Here is a 21277-nt window from a genome sequence, read left to right as displayed (position 1 = left end):
TCGACTCACTGCAACCTCTGCCTCCTGGGTTCAAGGAAGTCTCCTGCCTCAGCCTCCCCAGTAGCTGGGATTACAGGCATGTGTCACCACACCTGGCTAATTTTTGTATTTTTAGTAGAGATAGGATTTCGCCATGTTGGCCAGGCTGGTCTCGAACTGCTAACCTCAGGTGATCTGCCTGCCTCGGCCTCCCAAAGTGCTGGGATTACAGGCATGAGCCACTGTGCCCAGCCTGAGCCACTGTGCCTGGCCCATCATGCTTTGATGGGACTAAAATTTGGATCTGCTGGGTGTGGTCACTCGTGCTTGTATTCCCAGCACTTTGGGAGGCTGAGATAGGAGGATCACTTGAGGCCAGGCTTTTGAGACCAGCCTGGGCAACATAGTGAAACCCCATCTTTAAAAAAAAATTTTTTTTTTGGCCTGGCGTGGTGGCTCACGCCTGTAATCCCAGCATTTTGGGAGGCCGAGGCAGGCGGATCACGAAGTCAGGAGATGGAGACCATCCTGGCTAACACGGTGAAACTCCGTCTCTACTAAAAATACAAAAAATTAGCTGAGTGTGGTGGCAGGCGCCTATAGTCCCAGCTACTCGGGAGGCTGAGGCAGGAGAATGGTGTGAACTTGGGAAGCAGAACTTGCAGTGAGCCGAAATCGCGCCACTGTGCTCCAGCCTGGGCAACAGAGTGAGACTCTGTCCCAAAAAAAAAAAAAAAAAAAAAAAAATTTTTTTTTTTTTTAATAAGCAGTGGCACACACATGTAGTCCCAGGGACTTAGGAGGCTAAGGTGGGAGGATTGCTCGAGCCCAGGAGCTCAAGGCTGCAGTGAGAGACAGAATGAGATCCCATCTCTTAAAAGAAATAATAATAAGAATAAAAGTTGAATCTGATGGATTACAAAAAACAAGCGCAAAGCACTATATGCTTCTTCCATGGGTCCCACATGGACCAGGAGCCTTTTGAATTCAGGGCCTGGTGCTGGTTGCCCTCTGCCTATTTTTAGTACTCAGCACAGGGCGTTGCTCAGGGTGGGGGCTCCTGGGGGTAGAAGGCCAAGGGCTTTGGCTATAGTCCTGGCATCAAACTTGGGGTGTAATCCCAGTTCTTCCTCATAATAACAGGTTGGTGCAAAAGTAATTGTGGTTTTCACCATTAAAAGTGTGCGGTGTAGAGGGCTAGGGGAGGGATAGCATTAGGAAAAATACCTAATGTAGATCATGGGTTGATGGGTACAGCAAACCACCTTGGCATGTGTATACCTATGTAACAAACCTGCACATTCTGCACATGAATGTGTTACTCCAGAACTTAAAGCAGAAAAAAAAAAGAAAAAAAGTAATGTGACCCAGGGCAAGTCACTGCACTTCTCTGGACCTCAAGTTTCCCATCTGTAAATGGGCACAAGAAGGCTCTCCCTACCCAGTGATGAGGGAGAAAACCAAAGAGCTCTCATATAAAGAATGCCTCTCCTCCAGTGTCTAGCAGCCAGCACAGGGTCTGCACACAGTAGGCACTCAATATGTTATTTATGATTATTATCATTACTATCATTGTTATTTCAAAACTGCATTTTCTTTTTTTTTTTCTTTTTTCCCAGGCTGGAGTGCAGTGGCGCAATCTCAGCTCACTGCAACCTCCGCCTCCTGGGTTCAAGCAATTCTCCTGCCTCAGTTTCCTGAGTAGCTGGGATTACAGGCATGCACCACCACTTCTGGCTAATTTTTTGTATTTTTAGTAGAGATGGGGTTTCACCATGTTGGCCAGACTGGTCCTGAACTCCTGACCTCAGGTGATCCACCCACCTTGGCATCCCAAAGTGCTGGGATTACAAGCATGAGCCACCGTGCCCGGCCAAAACTGCATTTCAATGTTCCCAGTGCCCAGGATAAATTAAGCTTTGGATAAATCTGAGCTGTGCCCATTATCTGTGATAAAGAACTGAGTCATCCTCTCCTGCTCCCTGCTCCCAGCGCCAGCACACAGTACGTGTAGAAAGATTGGGTGGGATTGGAAAGCTGCATCCTTTACATGGAGACACTGTTGGGGCCCCGTCCAGCTGGCAAGTGGGTGGGGTCAGATGATATCAAATATTGGGATGCCCTGGGTTTCGGGCCGGGAGAGAATAATAGCTGGTGTAGGAAAAAGGTGCTGACAATGAAACTGGATCCAAATGCTGCCTCGACTCTGAGAACCTCCCCTCCCGGGAATACACAGCAAAGTCTGGCTCCTAACAAGGCTTGAGGGAGGGCTCTGCCCACCCGTCATGGAACAGGCTCTGAGACCTTCAGTGTCCTCTAACCAACCCCTGGCCCAGCCCCTCCTACCTTCACATAGTCGCCGCCAGCCTCCGGCTCTCCAGCAGCCCTGGAAGGAGAAAAGACAAGTGAGTGTCCCCAGCCCTGCTTGGCTCCCCAGCTGCCAGTCTCTTGCCTGCCTGCCTGGCCCAGCACCTGGCCCTTAGGACCCCAGCAGGATCACCCTGAAGGCAGGAGGGGGCACTTAACAGCTGGCCTGGCTCCTTCACTTTCCAGCTGTGCACCCCTAGGCAAGTCCCTTCACCTCTCTGAGCCTGCATTTCGTATCCGTAAATCAGGAATAATGACAGCCTCTGCCCAATGGCGTTGACTCAAGGACTCAGGGCGTGATGAACATTACATGCTTATTATGGAGCCTGCTTCCCAAACCACTTTCTTCACTGGACTCCGGACACCACGCTTCCCTGGTTTTCTTCTTCTGTCTGCCTTCCCCACCCCCTCCTCCCACCCCACCCCCCTCATCCCTGACTCTAAACACTGGAGGGCCCCAAGTGGGGATCAGCCCGTCCTCCTACCCTGCGCTCACTTCCTAGGGTAGAGTGACCCAGTCACGGCCACTGCCCAGCCAACTGCGATGCCACTGCCGGTGCCAGAGGGCTACGGAATTGATTCTGCCCCCAGGGTGGAGAGCCTGGAGAGGCCAGAGGCCAGAGGTGGCTGTTTTTCCTTCCTTCCTCCTGAGGGCCACCGTGAACCACTCCCCCTACTGCACGGCCTTAAATGCTACCCCTACCCTCAGGCAGCCTGGACCTGCCCCTCCAACCCCAGAATCGGAAACCCAACTACCTCCTGGACACCTCCCCTTGGATATCTGAAGGCCATCTCCAACTTGTCGTATCCAAAGCAGAACTGTGGCTCCTCCCTGCCCCCTCCCCATCTTCCCCATCTCAGCTGATGTCAGTTTCCTCTTTCCTGCAGCTTTGGCCAAAAACCTTGTGGTCCTTTGTGCCCCCTCTCTTCCATTCAGCTCCACACCCAGTCCACCAGGAAATCCTGCCGCTCCGCCGTCAGAATCCTCTCCGCATGTCCACCCCGTACCCACAGCAGGGCCACCCTCGTGTCTCCAGTGGAGCAGAGGAGCCTTCCCTCGGGCTCCGTGTCCACTGTCACCCACAGTCAGCTTCTGCCCCAAGGCCAGAAGGCACCTAAGCTTACAACCTAAGCATTTGATGGCAAACACACCATCCTCAGCCCTTCAGCGGCTCCCATCTGTAGAAGAACAAAATCTAAACTCCTCTCCGTGGTCATGCAATTTATCATCCAAACCAGAACTTTTCTTCCTTTGTGAGAGTAAAGAGGGTACCATGATTATGCCAGAAAAACAGACATAAATTGGCTTATCTGTTCTCCAACCCACAAGGCCCTGTGTGGCCTGCTGTACCTGACAGCCACCCTGCCAACCCTCCAGGCTGTCTCCCTTGCACCTCATGTCCCTTATCCTGCCTCTGCCCCACCCTCCTTGGCAACTTGTTCCGGCCACAGGGCCTTCGCACTTGCTGTTCCCTCTGCCTGGAATGCTCTTCTCCAAGGGCTTCATGAAGCTTGTCCCTCCTCCCTCTTTATTCAGGGCTTTGCTTAATGTCACCTCTTCGGAGAAGCATTCCCTGACCTCCTCACCTCAAATAGTCCCTCGTTCCTTCACTCTGTGTTCCCAACCCTAGTTTATTTTCAATTTTTGCAATTTCTCCCTGAAATGGCCACTTCATATTTATTTGTTGACTTAATTATCTGATGCCCTTATGAAAGTGTTGACTTTGTCTAAATCACCATTCAGACCCAGTCCCCAACACAGTGCCTGCAGGAGCTCAAGAAATATTGCTTAAAGAAAAATTAGCTGGGCGTGGCAGCAAACGCCTGTAATCCTGGCTACTTGGGATGCTGAGGCAGGAGAATCACTTGAACCCAAGAACAAGAGGTTGAAAGAAAGAAATATTGCTTAAAGGGATGCATGAATAGTAAACAGCCAATTTGAATTGTTAATCGCTGTCATCATTAATGTTGTTAGGCTGGGTCCAGGTTCTCTGGCTAAGAAAGGCCTCAGCCTTCCCATCTGCAAAATGGGGAGGGGAGGTCGAATATTGGACCTCCTCCTCAAATACAGGGGCCTAGTATTTACAAACAAAAGAAAGCCGAGATAAAAAATAAAATTGTGAGTTCCCCCAATCCTAAAGCCAAAAGCTCCTCCTTGAGACGTTGTCTGATAGCCCTCCCTGTTCTAACATTTTAGGGTTCTTCATCGCTAGTCTTCTCTCCTAGAAAGCCCTCGCTGGTAACTAACCACTGTCCCTCAAGCTACAGCCCAGCAACAGTAGGCTTTTGGGTTCTCTCTGTCCAGCAGCAGTGGGAGTGAGGTAGAGTAGGGCCCCTCCCCCATCCACCTCCGCCCACTCTTCCCGGGTGAGGGGTCCCATCCCAACATTTCCTGCTATTCAGGCCCGGAAATCCTCCCACTGCTGGGAACAGATTGGCCAGGACACTGGATCAACCCAGCGCTTCCTCCTGCTTCCTGTACTTCCCCTCGGGCTCTGGGACAGGGGCAGAGCCTTGGAGACAGGGTGCCTGCACAAGAGATCAGGCCTGACTAGGGTGGCCAGAGCCTATAGGGGTGCTCAGGGCAGAGGACCAGGTCAGGGAAGCTGAGGCTCTGGGGCCACTCTTTCACCCCATGGCCTCACCATGGGGTGGCGCTACAACACTCTGACATGGCCAAGACACAGTGACCATGTCCAGTTACAATCCGCTGCCATCACTTGCCTGGACTATCACCACCACCTCCCACTGGCCTCCCTGCCTCCATCTGTGTCCCTGAGACCTATTCTCCCCGCACAGCAGCCACAGCAGTCCTGTTCAAATGAAGGTCAGATCACAGCTTTCCTCTGCTCCGACCCACTTGCGTGGCCCCCAGCTTCACTCACAGTAAGAGCCAAGGTCCTGGAAACAGCCTTGCACACTGACCCCATGGCCCACCACAGTCCCCCTCACCCGCGCTGCTCCATCTCCCCCACCTCACCTCAGGGTCTTTGCACTTTCTATTCCTGCTGCCTGGAATATTTTTCCTGCAGATATCCCCTGGGTTCCCTCCCTCCTGCTCTTTTTTGTTGTTGTTGTTGTTGTTGAGACGGAGTCTCGCTCCATCGCCCGGGCTGGAGTACAGTGGTGCGATCTTGGCTGACTGCAACCTCCGCCTCCCATGTCCCAGTGATTCTCCTGCCTCAGCCTCCCAAGTAGCTGGGATTACAGGTGACCACCACCATGCCGGGCTAATTTTTTGTATTTTTAGCAGAGACGGGGTTTCGCCATGTTGGCCAGGCTGGTCTTGAACTCCTGACCTCAGGTGATCTGCCTGCCTCAGCCTCCCAAAAAGTGCTGGGATTACAGGCATGAGCCACCATGCCTGGCCCTTCAGTTTTTTTTTTGAGACAGAGTCTCACTCTGTCGTCTAGGCTGGGATGCAGTGGTGAGATCATGGCCACCATAGCCTCGACCTCCTGGCTGGAGCGATCCTTCCATCTCAGCCTCCCAAAGTGCTGCGATTACAGGTGTGAGCGACCATACGCAACCCCTCCTTCAGTTCTTCACTAAAATGTCCCCTTCTCAGCAAGGCCTTCCCTGGCCACCCTTTCTGAAAGTGTGATCTTCCTCCACTACCACTTTCCCTTCCCTGCTTAATTCTGCTCTGACCCCTCATCTGACTTAGCACGCATTTCCTCTCACGCAGGGACTAGCTCCTCTCACTAGAACGTCAGCCCCACAAGGACAAGGGTTTGTGTTTCTGTCTAGACAATGTCAAGAACCATCAGGAACTTAGTAAATACATTTTTTTGAATGAATGAATGAGTGTCACAGCAGCCCCCGCAGTCCTGAGGACAAAGTCTCGTCCTCCTGGCTGGGCCATCTGTGACCCAGTCTCTGCTGGTCAAATCTCTTCTCTCTCCTCTCCCTTCCTTGCACTCTGGCCTCCTCAAACTTCCTCCAAAGAGCTCCACCCCCTGCAGCCTCAGGACCTTTGCATGTGCTGTTCCCTCTGCCTAGAATGTCCTCGCTCCCTGAGGCGCTCCCTGAGTAGGGTCATTCCTACTCAGCCTTCAGAGCTCAGTTTGCTTGGGGATTTCTAGAAAACTCTCCCTCCCATTGTAATGATCAAATCCAGGAATCAAAGCATCCATTTTCAAAACTCAGCTCCACTAATTAATTTATTTATTCCTCATTTTACAAACCTAAAAGAGAGTTCTCCTGCCATATTAGTGGTGAAATTAATTAATAAATAATAGTGACAATTGAGCTAAATCAGTCCCATTAATCATCAGCATTAATTATTTAAATAACCCCTTTCACTGCCTGTATTAACTGATTTGTTCTGATAACTGATACCACTTATTGCATACATTAGCTTAATTAATTGGATTAATGAGCAGCAATTAAAGCCCATTATCCTTATTTTCCCCCAATGCATGTTTAAATCTGAGCTTCACCCTCAGGGCCTTCATCATGGGCCAGAAGGAAGGGTGACGTTCCCCCAGGGGCCCTGTAGGAGAAGGGGTGGGGAGAGGCTGCCGTCCTGCCCCACCCTGGCCCTCTTTCATGACGGTGACCTGGTCCTCTGCACAGGCCTGTCTGCTCTCTGTCCCTGTCTGTTCCCTTGGGCCTTGAGGCCTGGACATATGTCCTCAAGTGGAGACCTCCTCAACCTCTGCCACCTGCCTTTCAGCTTTTCCCCTGCCCCTGATCCCTGGCTCCCTGCCTTCCCTCTCTGAAGCTCAACTTCGTCATCTGTAAAGTGGGCACATTATAACTATCTCCCCAGAGGGGCTGTGAGGACCACATGAGAAGGAGGGGTGCAAGGTTCCCTGGCCCATGTGGGGATCCTCTTGTTGCCCCAGGCTCCACCCATGAAGATCTGCCACCCTCCCACCATGCCCCTCCTGGGGGGCTGAAGTTTCTTTCCTTCCTGTTTTTTGTTTGTTTGTTCTTTTTTTTTTTTTTTTTTTTTTTTTTGATACGGAGTCTTGCTCTTTCACCCAGGCTGGAGTGCAGTGGCGCGATCTCGGCTCACTGCAGGCTCCGCCCCCCGGGGTTCATGCCATTCTCCTGCCTCAGCCTCCCGCGTAGCTGGGACTACAGGCGCCTGCCACCTCGCCCGGCTAATTTTTTGTATTTTTAGTAGAGACGGGGTTTCACCGTGTTAGCCAGGATGGTCTCGATCTCCTGACCTTGTGATCCGCCCGCCTCGGCCTCCCAAAGTGCTGGGATTACAGGCGTGAGCCACCGCGCCCGGCCTTGTTTGTTCTTGAGATGGAGTCTTGCTCTGTCACCCAGGCTGGAGTGCAGTGTCATGATCTCGGCTCACTGCAACCTCCGCCTCCCGGGTTCAAGTGATTCTCTTGCCTCAGCCTCCTGAGTAGCTGGGACTACAGGCGTGAGCCACCATGCCCGGCTAGTTTTCGTATTTTTAGTAGAGATGGGGTTTCACCATGTTGGCCAGGCTGGTCTTGAACTCCTGGCACCAGGGGATCCACCTGCCTTGGCCTCCCAAAGTGCTGGGGTTACAGGCGTGAGCCCTGTGCCCAGCCTCTTTCCTTCCTTCACTCCCATCTTCACTCACCCTCCGCAGAGAAGCAACAGGCACCTGCCTGCTCTGAACTTCTCAGTCCTTAAAGGACCTGGGCAAAAAGAGCTGGGTGGAAAGCCCCGTCTCTCCCAGGACACCAGCTATGGGGCCTGTGGGATTCCCTGCCGGGAAGACTCTTGGCTTTAGCCCTGCCCCACTCCCCAAGATGGGCCACCATTGTGCCCAGCACATTCTGCTCCCTCTCCACCGTCTGGAGCCCTCAGTTTTCCTGAGTGGGCTGCGGTGTCTAGCAGGAGCTCAGGATGGGCGACAGCCCTGTAAGGAGAAGGCAGAGCAGGGGCCATTCTTCCCAGGGCGGAGCTGACGATGCTGGGCCCTGAGAGCTGCCGCCCAAGTCTCAAAACCTGCCAAAGAAGAGAGAAAAGAAAAGGCATCTACTGAGTGCTAGCGGCTGAGGGAACGCCTGTGATCTCGAAGCCCCATTTTACAGGGGAGAAAACTGAAGCTTGTAACTTGACCCAGGGTATGCAGCTGCTCAGACTAGAACCAGATGGCCTGATGTCTAATTCTCTGTTCCATAAATGGGCGGACTCCCCCAGACATTGGGAGCCACTTCTGGGTGCAGAGGAGGAGAAGCTAGAGAGGGAAGGCAAAGAAACAGACAAACAAAAACACAACATTTCAACCAGAGCCCAGAACCAATGTCAGGAAGAGGAAATGGGGTGGAGCCTGAGAGGGCCCTCGGCTGGGAGGTAGGAAGTGGCGTGGCTCTGGGCAAGTCCCTCTCATCGGGCCTCAGTTTCCCCTTCTACAGCATGAGTAGCTCCTGTTTACTCGTACTTGCTTGGGCCCAGCCCAGAATAAATGCTCCACCTGACATATCCCGTCCTCACAGTGACTCTATGAAGCAGGTGCTGTCATTGTTCTCAATTTACTGATGGGGAAACTAAGGCTAAGAGAAGAAAAGAGACTGGCTCAAGGTCACACGGTCAGTGGGCCTCTGAGCTACTGCTGTACCTGACCCCTATCCTCCCCAGCCCTCACCCCATGCAGGTCCAGCAGCCTGCAACAGGGTCCCCTGAGGGTTTGGAGGGATGTGGATCCAGCTAGGGGTCGGGGGAACAGCCCATCCTTCCCAAGCCAGCCCATTTCCCACAGCCCAAGGCGTCCGGGGGTCTCAAGGACTGTGAGAAAGTCTCCACAGGAAATGAGAGCCAGGAGCAGCTGGGCCCCTTCGGAAGACAAGGACTAGCCTCCCAGAGCCTGAAGAGGCTGCACAGACGCGGCCCACCACGACCCCCACCCCTGGTGGGTAATCGCTACCAGATGCCCGGCAGCTGACGTCACCCTGCAGGGCCGAGAGGGTCGTGGGACTCTGGGGAGAGTTGGGAATTCTTGGACCAGAATCAACATTCCAAAAGGAAATGGAGTGGTGGGGGGAGTATCCTGGCCTGTTTTCAGTGCCTGGCACCAGGGCTGGGGCAGGGGCAACACAGGGTACCCCCGGTTCTCAAGTCTCCGTTTCCTTCCAAACAGCCCCTTGGGAGTGAGGGTAGGGGCTTGGATCTCTAGGTGGGAGGCAAAGGACACTCAGATGAGGCACTAAAAAGCAACACAGAACAGCAATCAGATCCTCCTAAAAGTTCGAGGCTGCAGCAAGCTATGATTGAGCCGCTGCACTCTAGCCTGGGCAACAGAATAAAGCCCCTGTCTCAAAAAAATAACAAATACAGAAAAGATTCTCCTAAAAGAGGTCTTTTAAAAACATAAGTCACAGTGGTGCCTGCCGCGGCTCAAGGCCAGCAATGGCTCCCGTTTTGCTCAGCGCCAAAGCCAGGTCCTCGCTGGGCTCTTCCAGGCCCTACGTTATCTGCTCCCATTTCCATCCCAGCCTCCCAGCCCACCCCTCCCTGTCCTTCCCACCTTGCTCTGCCCCGGCCACAATGGTCTCTGCTGTTCCCCAAACAGGCCACCTCAGGGCCTTTATACACGCTGTTCCCTTGGCCTGGTATGCTCCTTTCCAGACAGCAAGAGGGTTTGTCCCTTCGTCTCCTTTGTTCAAACACCACTTCCTCACTGAGCCTTTCTTCCTGGCTAACCTTCTTAAATTGGCACCACCAGCCACTCCCCACTTTTGCCAACCAATTCTAGAGCTGATTTTAAATTTTCTCAGTAAGGCTTTTCTCTTCTAGTCGACCACAGAACTCATTTATCTTGTCTGTTATCTGTCTCCCCTGCCCTGGAATGGGGACTCCACGAGGGCAAGGTTTTGTCTGTCATGCTCACTGCTATCTCCCAGAACCTAGAACAGTGTCTGAGGCATAGCTGTACCTCAGTCAAAATGAAAATGAGTATCATTCCCATTCAACTAACTGCATCAACTCAAGCAAGTTATTAGCCTCACAAAAATCTCAACATCTTCATCTGTAAAATGGGCTCCTTTCCAGGGGGTCATGGGAAGTCATTTGAAATAATGGTAGAAAAAGCTGGCTGGGCGCAGTGGCTCATGCCTGTAATCCCAGCATTTTGGGAGGCTGAGGTGGGCGGATCACCTGAGGTCAGGAGTTCGAGATCAGCCTGACCAACATGGAGAAACTATGTCTCTACTAAAAATACAAAAAAAAAAATTAGTCAGGCGTGGTGGCGCATGCCTGTAATCCCAGCTACTCGGGAGGCTGAGGCAGGAGAATCACTTGAACCCAGGAGGCGGAGGTTGCGGTGAGCCGAGATCACACCATTGCACCCCAGTCTGGGCAACGAGAGCAAAACTCCGTCTTGGAAAAAAAAAAAAAGAAAGAAAGAAAAAAGAAAAGGAAAAGCTTTGAGATTTTTACTTGCAAGAGGGGAAATGTGAACTAGTGGTTAAGAGCTTGGGCTTAGGAGCTAGTCAGGCCTGGGATCAAATAGTTAGGCCTGACACCCAATTTCTCTGTGACCCCAGGAGAGTCTCTTCCCCTCTCTAAGCCTCAGTCTCCTCACTGGCAAAATGGGGCAAGTAGAGGCTCCCACCTCACACCCCAGTCTAGTGTTGAGCTAGACAACACCTGTCAGGTGCTTGCTGGTTGTCAGCTGGTGATCATGCCTGGTGGGACCCTCGCCTGACAATTCCAGCGTGGGTGGGCGTGGGATAGGGAGTGCTGGGGCTTCCTGTCCCTCTCCAGGCCTCTGCTTCCTCTTCTGTAAGATGGATTGAGGAGGGAGGGTGCCTCTCTGGGACCTGCAGAAGACTGAGGGTCCTTGGGAGGTAGGGGGCAGGCTAGGCTGGTGCTTTCCTTTTTTGGGGGGGAGCTAAAGGTCCCTCCTCCCTCCTTCCTCTTCATCCCCATGATCTCAGCAAGGAACAGGACACCAGGAAACCCCTGCAGCCTCACCTCTTCCCCTTCCTTCCTCCTGCTCCAGGTGCACCCTGCCTCCCCAGGGGTGGGGGAGGGACACTGTCTCCCCAGCTTAGGCCTGGGACGGCCTCCTCTAGACACTCAGGAACAGGGCCCCTGAACTTGCTCACTGGCATTTCCCAAATGTCCTCCTCCCCAAACTGGATGGATCCTCAGAGACCATCTCAGGCCCATCTGGGCTACTTGGGAGACTAAAGACCAGAATGGGGCAGGGCTAGTCTGAGATCTCATGGGCCAGGCTGCTCCCCTGACTCCAGGGCACAGGGTTGAGGTTCAGGGACTTCTGGAAAGAATGTTCAACAATCCCTGGGGGGTAGATGGAGCACTGGGTCCCGGGGCACCAGAAGGGGGCTCAATCTGGTCTGCTAACTCCATCCTCCTCGGGACACTCCAGATGCTGGAGGGGAAGAGTCTCTTCATTTCCTTGGTCAGCTCCTGGCTAAGCATGATGCCAGAGGCACTGTTAGGCCCACCAGGGCTCTGTCCACAGGCGAAGAAGGCTTGGGCTGGGTCCTGGACTTGCCATTCTCAAGGTTTCTCAAGGCCACCTTTCTCAGCGGCCCTGGCCCTGCTGCAGAGGAATGTGCTGCCAAGGTGTTAAGAGCATGGGCCAGGAAGCTGGGATTAAACCCTGGTTCTGACGCTTACTGGCTGTGTCAAACTCGGCAGGCAATCTTTCTTCCCTCATCTATAAAATGGGGGTGATAGTAGTACTTCTCTCCTGGGGTTGTTGTGTAGAGTAGATAAGCAGATGCCTGACTTGCGGTGACAAAGTTACACCCAAAGAAAGCTGGCTTAGAAAAGTCCCTGATGCTAACCCCACCCCCAAATTTGTCAGTTGCCCCAGGGGTGCAGATTTCCTCCTTTCGATCTCTCCTGCTCCCCGCTGGCCCTCCCCAGGCCCAGCTCGGTCACTCACCCTCGGGACCCCAGCGCGGGGCACCTTCGGCCCACAGCAGTCATGCTTCCCCCGCTGTCGCCGCCGGCAGCCCGGGGACCTCCTAAGCCCAGCGGCTCCCTCCTTTCTCAGGCCACGGAGCTGCGGAGTCCAGTGCCGGACTCCGGGGGCGGAGACTGACCTGTAGACCACGCCCCCGGACACGCCCCTGCGCTCCTTGCCTGGCCCCGCTCCACCGCCTACTCCACCGGCAGGGAAGGACGCTCTCCGCCTCGGACACGGCCCTTCGCCTGCGGTCTCGCTCCGCCCCCTCCCCATCAGTCAGTGTCGGGAAGGCCGCGTGCCCTAGCACACCCTTCCGCCTCGCCCTCCCGGCTCCAGCGCTCGCTTCCCCAGCAGCTCTCCGCGCAGCCTGGGGTAGGCCACGCCCCTAGACACGCCTCCAACTCCGCCTCGCCTCGCCCCACCCCGCCCCGCCCCGCCCCGCTCCCGCGAAACTCGGCTTCCCTGGGTGGGAGGGGCCAGGCTTCTGGTGCCGTCTCATACCTTGGGGTGTCTTAGAACGCCCCAGGACCCATCATCAGGCCCTCTCAGCTACATACAATCCTTGGTCCTCTACGCCCGAATGAGGACGAATGTAGGAGGTGATGGCAGAAGGCAGCCGGGGATGGTGGAAAAACATGAGTTCTATTAACCGTAAATATAGCATTCCCATTTACTGAGTGCAGCATGCCAGCCACTGTGTTGAGATTTTACAGGTATGTTATTCTTGAATCCTCACCACAACCCGACCAGGTAGGTGCTGTTGTTATGTCCATTTATCAGATGAGAAACTGAGGCTCCAAGAGAGGAACAGATTTGTCCAGTCATGCAGCCAGTAAGAAGCAGAATCTGGACTGGATTCACTCTACCCCTTTACATGGTCCTCCTCACTGATCAGGGGTCTAGGCAATTACAGCTCAAAGACAGAGGCTGTGCTTGGTGTCTCTCAAGAAAGTTACCAGAAAAAAAAAAAGAAAGAAAGGTCCCAGAACTCTGGCCCTACAATTAGTTTTGTTCAACTGACTTTTTTTTTTTTTTTTTTTTTTTTTTTTGAGTTGGAGTCTCGCTTTGTCACCCAGGCTGGAGTGCAATGGCGCGATCTTGGCTCACTGCAACCTCTGCCTCCCAGGTTCAAGCAATTCTGCTGCCTCAGCCTCCCGAGTAGCTGGGATTACAGGTGCCTGCCACCACGCCTGGCTAAGTTTTGTATTTTTAGTAGAGATAGGGTTTCACCGTGTTGGTCAGGCTGGTCTCTTTGGCCAGGCTGGTGTCGAACTCCTGACCTTGTGATCTGCCTACCTCGGCCACCCAAAGTGTTGGGATTACAGGCGTGAGCCACTGCGCCTGGCCAGCTGACTATTTTTCTTTATTTTGACAGGCACATGTGACTGGTGTGGTTGAGACAAAGGTTCTAAGGATTGAAAAGCCGGGGACTCCTTTGGCTGGGATTGAGGGGTCTCCCCGGGTGTGAAAGACATGGCCCTAGGATTGAGAAGGTGGTGAGTCCAATGTGCTACATAAGTGTGCAGCCTCTGGAAGGAAGCAGATTCCTGCTCAAATCCCGGTTCTGTGTAACCTTGACTGAGTCTCAGTTTCCCAATCTGTAAGTGGGGCTAATAATTGAATCTGTTTTTTTTTTTTTTTTGAGACTGAGTCTTGCTCTGTTGCCCAGTCTGGAGTACAGTGGTGTGATCTCGGCTCACTGCAACCTCCACCTCCCAAGTTCAAGCAATTCTCATGCCTCCACCTCCTGAGTAACTGGGATCACAGGCATGCGCCACCACGCCCTGCTAGTTTTTGTATTTTTAGTAGAGACGGGGTTTCACTGTGTTGGCCAGGCTGTTTTCAAACTCCTAGCCTCCCAAAATACTGGGATTACAGGCATGAGCCACTGCACCCAGCCTTAATGATTGAATCTTCTATGGAGTTTTCAGTGAGATATTTGTTTTGATACCCAGTAAAAATGCTTGCTAAATGGGAGCTATTGTCCTATCATCACAATTTGTATTTTTACATGAACCAACTCACCCTATAACCAAATTAAGCTGACAAATGGTTTTCTAGACTAGGTGGAGGTATTGTCCAGCAGAACTAATGGTGACGATTTGGGTGAGGGGGTTCAGGGCAGGGGTCTAGTGACTGGGTTTAGGACCCATTCAGCAGCTGAGGGCCCATGCTAGAGGCTGACTGGGGCTTTGGAGGCAGGGGGTCTCGGTTCACATGCTGGCTTTGTCATTAGCAAATATGCGTCCTGACTGAGGCAGATGACGTCACTCTGTGAATCTCAGCTTCCTCATCTGTCCTATGGAAACAGTAACAGTCTCTCCTTGCCAGTTTTCTTTTGCTAATTACAAGTAAAGGGTTTAGCACAGTACCTGGTCTACAGTAAGCACTTGGTCAATGTGTAGGTTTTTTTCTTTTTAACCCAGATGTGTACTGGGTTAAAAAGAAGCCCCGGCCCGGTGGCTCACGCCTATAATCCCAGCACTTTGGGAGGCCAAGGCAGGCAGATCACCTGAGGTCAGGAGTTCGAGGCCAGCCTGGCCAACATGGTGAAATCCTGTCTCTATTAAAAATACAAAAATTAGCCCGGCGTGGTGTTGGGCGCCTGTAGTCCCAGCTACTCAGGAGGCTGAGGCAGGAGAATTGCTTGAACCCGGGAGGCAGAGGTTGCAGTGAACCGGGATCACACCACTGCACTCCAGCCTGAGAGACAGAGCAACATTCTGTGTCAAAAAAAAAGAAAAAAACAGAAGCCATCCCTGCAGGTCCCAACCAGCCCCTGGGCACCTACCTTTCTAAGTGCACGTCCCTGGGAGGTCTCTCCTCTTCTATGTCTCCTGTGGGGACCTCAGGCTTTCTGATGGGGTCTACCTCCACTGCTGAAGGGTTGGGTTCCATTGCTGGGGTGTCCTCTAGAGGGCCAGTGGCCTTCACCATCACCTCTTTGGCTGCCTCCAAGCCTGGGGGGTCGGGTAGACCTCGGGGTACCAGGTTGGGCTTGGGACCCACCTCCTGGGCCTGCCGGGCAGCCTGTGAGTTCTGTGCTTTCTTGATGCTGGGGCGAGGCATGGTGCCCATGTGGCTGTACATGTCACTGGAGCGGGCATAGGCTGGGGGACTCTTGGGCACCGTCACCATGTCATCCTGCGTGGCTTCAAAGGTGTCAGGCTCCAAATGGGACTGCCTACTGATGGGAGCTGAGGATCGTCTCAGAGTGAAGGACCGAGGGAGGTTGGAGAGACTCCCAAAGCCCTTGAACTTGAAGAACTCTAGCAGAGGGGAAGGGAAGGAAAAGAAGTTAATGACAATGTCAACATCAATAATAATAATGGGCCGGGCGCGGTGGCTCACGCTTGTAATCCCAGCACTTTGGGAGGCCGAGACGGGCGGATCACGAGGTCAGGAGATCGAGACCACGGTGAAACCCTGTCTCTACTAAAAATACAAAAAATTAGCCGGGCGTGGTGGCGGGCGCCTGTAGTCCCAGCTACTCGGAGAGGCTGAGGCAGGAGAATGGCGTGAACCCGGGAGGCGGAGCTTGCAGTGAGCAGAGAGCAGAGATCGCGCCACTGCACTCCAGCCTGGGTGACAGAGCGAGACTCCGTCTCAAAAAAAAAAAATAATAATAATAATAATAATAATAATGAACAATTCCTTGCAGTTTCACTCGGTGAGAGGCTAAAGAGGGCTGGGGGCTTCCCAGACTCCCCTTCTAAAATTGTTAACACACCCCTAGAAGTGGTATAAGATGGGAGCTTTGGGGTCACGTGGCCCTGGACTTGAATTCCTGCTCTTTCACATCCTAGCTGTGTGACCTTAGGCAAGTCACTTGACCTCTCTAAGCTGAGCCTCATTCTCCACATCAGTAAAATAGAGATTCTAGCACCTACCCACTAAGGCAATGTGAGAATTACAGAAAAGCTTAGGCCAGGCATGGTGGCTCACTCCTGTAATCCCAGCACTTTGGGAGGCCGAGGCGGGTGGATCACCTGAGGTCAGGAGTTCTTGACCAGCCTGGACAACATGATGAAACCCCTTCTCTACTAAAACTACAAACATTAGCCGGGTGTGGTGGCGCACCTGTAATCCCAGCTTCTTGGGAGGCTGAAGCAGGAGAATTGCTTGAACCCGGGAGGCGGAGGTTGCAGTGAGCCGAGACTGCACCATTGCACTCCAGCCTGGACAATAAGAGCAAAACTCCGTCTCAAAATTAAAAAAAAAAAATGAAAAAGGAAGAAAAGCTTATAAATAACGTGCTTGACATGGTGCTTGGCACACAGAATAGCCTCAATCAGAATTAGCAAAGACTATGGTGATGATGATGATGATGATGACAATAAATGTCTCTGGGCTGGGTGTGGTGGCTCACACCTGTCATCCCAACACTTTGGAAAGATGAGCCAGGAGGATTGCTTGAGGTCAGGAGTTCAAAACCAGCCTCGGCAACATAGCAAGACCCTGTCTCTACAAAAAATAAAAAAGTAAGGCCTGGTGCCGTAGCTCACGCCTGTGATCCCAGCACTTTGGGAGGCTGAGGCGGGCGGATCATCTGAGGTCAGGAGTTCGAGACCAGCCTGGTCAACATGGTGAAACCCTGTCTCTACTAAAAATACAAAAATTAGCTGGGCATGGTGCATGCCTGTAATCCCAGCTACCGTGGAGGTGGAGGTTGCAGTGAGCCGAGATTGCACCATTGCACTCCAACCTGGGCCACAAGAGTGAGACTCCATCTCAAAATAAATAAATAAATAAATAAATAAATAAAAAAAGTTAGCTGGACGTGCTGGTGTGTGCCTGTAATCCCAGCTACTTGGGAGGCTGAGGCAGGAGGATGGCTTGAAACCAGGAGTTCAAGGTTGCCGTGCACTATGATGGCACCACTGCACTCCAGCCTGAGCAACAGAGCAAGAGCCTGTCCTAATAGTAATAATTATTTATCTATTATTTTTTCTTTTGAGACAGCGTCTCGCTCTGTCACCCAGGCTGGAGTGCAGTGGTGCAATCTTGGCTCACTGCAACCTCCACCTCCCGGGTTCAAGCGATTCTCCTGCCTCAGCCTCCCGAGTAGCTAGGATTACAGGCACGTGCCACCACGCCCAGCTGGTTTTTGTATTTTTAGTAGAGACAGGGTTTCACCATGCTGGCCAGGCTAGTCTTAAACTCCTGACCTCAAGGGATCCACCCACCTCGGCCTCCCAAAGTTTTGGGATTATAGGGGTGAGCCACCGTGCCTGGCCACTAATAATAATAATTTAAAATTTTCTGAAAATGATTCTGCATCTGCCAAACATGTGCTGCATGAATTCTCAGCATAACTCAGTGACACAGTTTAATCCCCATTTTCCAGATGCGAAAATTGATATTCAGAGCAGTGTAATGAACCGAGGTCACACTGCTGGTAGGTGGAGCAGGTATGCGTGTTTTGTGCTCGTGTAGGGGGTTGGGGGGTGTTCCAGCCAGCCTCTGTGCACCTGGGGTGGGGGTGGAATGAGGAGGGGGTTGTTGCGAGCCTGAGGGTCGCACTGTCTGTGGTTCTCTCCTTCCTGTCAGCTGAGCCCAGCTCCAGACTCAAGAGGAACGGCCGGGGTGATACCATCTCCTGGTTTCCGCGGGGGTGCATGCGAGTTTCCTCCCCCTGCCCCCAGCTGTGGGACTGTCCCTTCTCACAGCCACCACCAACTGACTTCCCCACAGCCTCCAGATGAGCAAAAAAGGAAAAACTCTGGCATTTTCCACATCCTCAGCATCCTCTACCTCCTCAGCTGTTCGCACCCATGCTGGGATGCAGGTAGGATGCCCCCAGTTGACAAGGGAGGAAACTGAGGCCCAGCAATGGGGAGGGACTGCCCCAGGGTCACACAGCAAGGCCATAGCTGAGCCTGGACACAGGCCCAGGGCTCGGCACCGCTGGGTCAGTGCTCAGGGGTTTGCTTCCCAGCCCTGCGGGCCCTATTTGGTTATTGCCTTGGTCTCCTGAGAAACGTGGTCGGCAAATGTGGCCGCTCTGCCCTTCCGCTGCATGTGGTAGGGGTGGAAATTGCATCAGTGGCCAGAGGGAGGACCCCCAACCGCCTTCTTTCTCAGCACCACTGGTTTTGTCTCCTGGGCACCAGACGTTTGGAGGAGATAGTGGAGGCCAGGAGGGAAACTGAGGCCCAGAGTCCAGAGTCTGGGATTGGACCCTGCTCAATAGCCCGTGTGACCTCAGGCAAGTTTCTGGGCCTCAGCATTGCCATCTGGGAAATGCAGTCACAATCACTGCCCTTTATACCACCCGTCCCCAACCCTGGTGGGGTCAGATCAAAGGAATCAGGAGACAGAAAAAGTTTGCTGGGACTGGGAAGGACAGACACAGGAAAACAGAGTAGGGGACGAGTGTGGCCCCTCACCCTGGAGCCTGGTTCTAGTAGCTCTGGGCTCTTTCCCTACCCAAGTGTTGGGTCCCAGCCTCACTGCTGTTGGGAATGTGGGACAGTATCCCATGACACCTCCATCCCCTGCCGCCCCAGTAACTTCCCACCTGGGATCCCATGACGCCCCCATCCCCCTGCCGCCCCAGTAACTCCCGACCTGGGATCCCATGACGCCCCCATCCCCCTGCCGCCCCAGTAACTCCCCACCTGGGATCCCATGACACCCCCATCCCCCTGCCGCCCCAGTAACTCCCGACCTGGGATCCCATGACGCCCCCATCCCCCTGCCGCCCCAGTAACTCCCGACCTGGGATCCCATGACGCCCCCATCCCCCTGCCGCCCCAGTAACTCCCGACCTGGGATCCCATGACGCCCCCATCCCCCTGCCGCCCCAGTAACTCCCGACCTGGGATCCCATGACGCCCCCATCCCCCTGCCGCCCCAGTAACTCCCGACCTGGGATCCCATGACGCCCCCATCCCCCTGCCGCCCCAGTAACTCCCCACCTGGGATCCCATGACGCCCCCATCCCCCTGCCGCCCCAGTAACTCCCGACCTGGGATCCCATGTGAACCCAGGCCTTCGGGCAGGCGATGGAGTGTGCGAACGCCTCCCCTGCCCGGCCGCGAGGTCAGAGACAGCCAGAGACACAGTAGACTGCAGAGATCGAGAGACACGGTGGGGAGACAAAGAGACAGAGACAAGAGAAGCACAGAGATGGAGAATGAAGTCAGTCAGAGAGAGAGACAGAGATGCTGGGCCAGAGTGGCAGCCAGAAAGCCATGGGATGCCCAGAAGCGGAGACGTCTGCAGAGAGACAGTGATGGACAAAGAGAAACAGAAACAAGGCCGGAAACAGGAGGATCGCTTGAGCCCAGGAGATCGAGACCAGCCTGGGCAAGAAAGTGAGACCGCACCCCGGTCTCTAGAAAAAAAAATCAATTTTATTTTACTTTATTTATTTACTTATTTTTTGAGATGCAGTCTCGCTGTGTCGACCAGACTGGAGTGCAGTGGTGCAATCTCGGCTCACTGCAATCTCCACCTCCCGGGTTCAAGCATTTCTTCTGCCTCAGTCTCCTGAGTAGCTGGGATTACAGATGCGTGCCACCATACCCGGCTAATTTTTTGTATTTTTAGTAGAGAGGGGTTTCACCATGTTGGCCACGCTCTCGAACTCCTGACCTCAGGTGATCCACCAGCCTCAGCCTCCCAAAGTGCTGAGATTACAGGCGTGAGCCACCACCACACCCGGCCAAAAAAAAAAAAAAAAATTAATTGTGCCTGGAGTCCTAGCTGCTTGCCTAGCTTCTTAGGAGGCTGAGGTGGGAGGATCACTTGAGCCTGGGAGGTCAAGGCTGCAGTGAGCCGAGATTGTGCCACTGCACTCCAGCCTGGGTGACAGAGACACTGGTGTCCAAAAGTAAAAAACAAAAAAAAGGAAAAGAGTGAGAGAGACAGAAACAGAAATGAGACAGTGATGAAGAAACAGATGCAGAGAGAGGCCCAGAGGAGAGCCAGGGATGGAGGACAGTGCAGACGGCACCCCGCACTCACTGAACTTTTTGCTGGTCTTCTTGGTCCCCTCTGTCATCTTGGCAAGTTGTGTGAAGCCCTTGGCCAGCTTGCGAGTGGCCACTCAAGGCTCTGGACATCAAAGTTGAGGTGCCTCTCCCACCTCCCCTTCCCCTTTCTCTCACTCGCTTCCTCTGTGTATTTTTAAACCAGTGAAACTCCCACAGCTCCACCCTCCCCACCCTCTCCGCAGGAGGCGGGGGCTGGGGCCTCTCCTAACCCCGGCCCCTATGGGCCGCCTCCTTGGCCTCAGCAGCAGGGGCAGGGGGCAGACCGTAAGCCCGTGGGACCTGGAAGGTCTAAGGAGCAAGCCGCAGGCTCTGGGAACAGAGCCCAGTGGGCTGGGGGCCGCTGGGGACCTGCCAACAGCTGTCAGGGGGCCTGGCCGTCAGGCTGGGAAGGTGAGGGGAGTCAGGCCTGTGTGCAGGGCAGTTGCTTCTCAGCCTCTGTACCCAGGAGAGGGACTGGCAGCCGCAGATGGGAGAGTGCTGTGGTCAGGCCTGAGGACTCTGGGCCCCCCAGACTCAAGTTCCACTCTTGGCTGGCCATTTTGCCACCGTGTGATGTCCTCCCGTGAACCAGGGGTACTCACAGTGCCCACTTCATTGGGTTCAGCCATTGGTGTAGGGCCTGGCACAGAATCAGTGCCTACCAAAGCACAGTCACCGCTTTCCAAGCTATCAGGGAGATGTCATCATGTGGTCCACTGTACCCACTGGACAGAGATGGTGAAACCAAGGCACAGAGAAGCAGAGGGATTTCCCCAGGTAACACAGCTGGTTGCTGGCCCAGACTGGGTCACAACTCTCCCTTCTAGGCCCCTTAACCCACGAGCTGGTGCATGCTCAGGTGGGCAGACCGAGATGAGGAAATGCAACCTTCCCTCCACGGGTCATCCTGGACATCTGCAAAGGGTGTCAGCAGCTGCTGGGGCTGGGGGCGGGGCCCAAGACCCAGGGCTGCCAATCCCAGCTACTTCCACCTCCCAAGCCTCAGTCACCTAATTTCTAGAATGGGGAGAAGTGGGAGGTATGCAGCCAACCTGCCGACCTGCGGGGTTCGGTG

The 21277-nt window shown here is 53.7% G+C and overlaps 1 protein-coding gene across 5 annotated transcripts in view; it reads right to left on the bottom strand.

Annotated features, from left to right (window-relative positions):
- SH2D3C (SH2 domain containing 3C) overlaps positions 1 to 20393 on the bottom strand; it is a 41929-nt gene extending 21536 nt beyond the window's left edge. For 2 of the 5 annotated variants that reach the window (XM_055270980.2, XM_063635792.1), the window contains exons 1-3: positions 20195 to 20391; positions 15015 to 15492; positions 2326 to 2365 (exon numbers count right to left, since the gene is read on the bottom strand). In XM_055270980.2, coding sequence (XP_055126955.1) covers positions 2326 to 2365; positions 15015 to 15492; positions 20195 to 20231 — 555 coding nt within the window. In that variant the 5' untranslated portion in view covers positions 20232 to 20391. Of the gene's footprint in view, positions 1 to 2325; positions 2366 to 12199; positions 12558 to 15014; positions 15493 to 20194 lie in introns of those variants that run through there. The other 3 variants (XM_063635793.1, XM_063635794.1, XM_055270981.2) reach the window with 3 other exon arrangements.
- Positions 20394 to 21277: the final 884 nt, after the last annotated feature.

This window comes from Symphalangus syndactylus, chromosome 3 (genome assembly GCF_028878055.3).
Source record: "Symphalangus syndactylus isolate Jambi chromosome 3, NHGRI_mSymSyn1-v2.1_pri, whole genome shotgun sequence".
Lineage (NCBI taxonomy): Eukaryota > Metazoa > Chordata > Mammalia > Primates > Hylobatidae > Symphalangus > Symphalangus syndactylus.
Note: the sequence above shows the minus strand (reverse complement) of the source record. Positions and strands in the feature narration are given on the sequence as shown.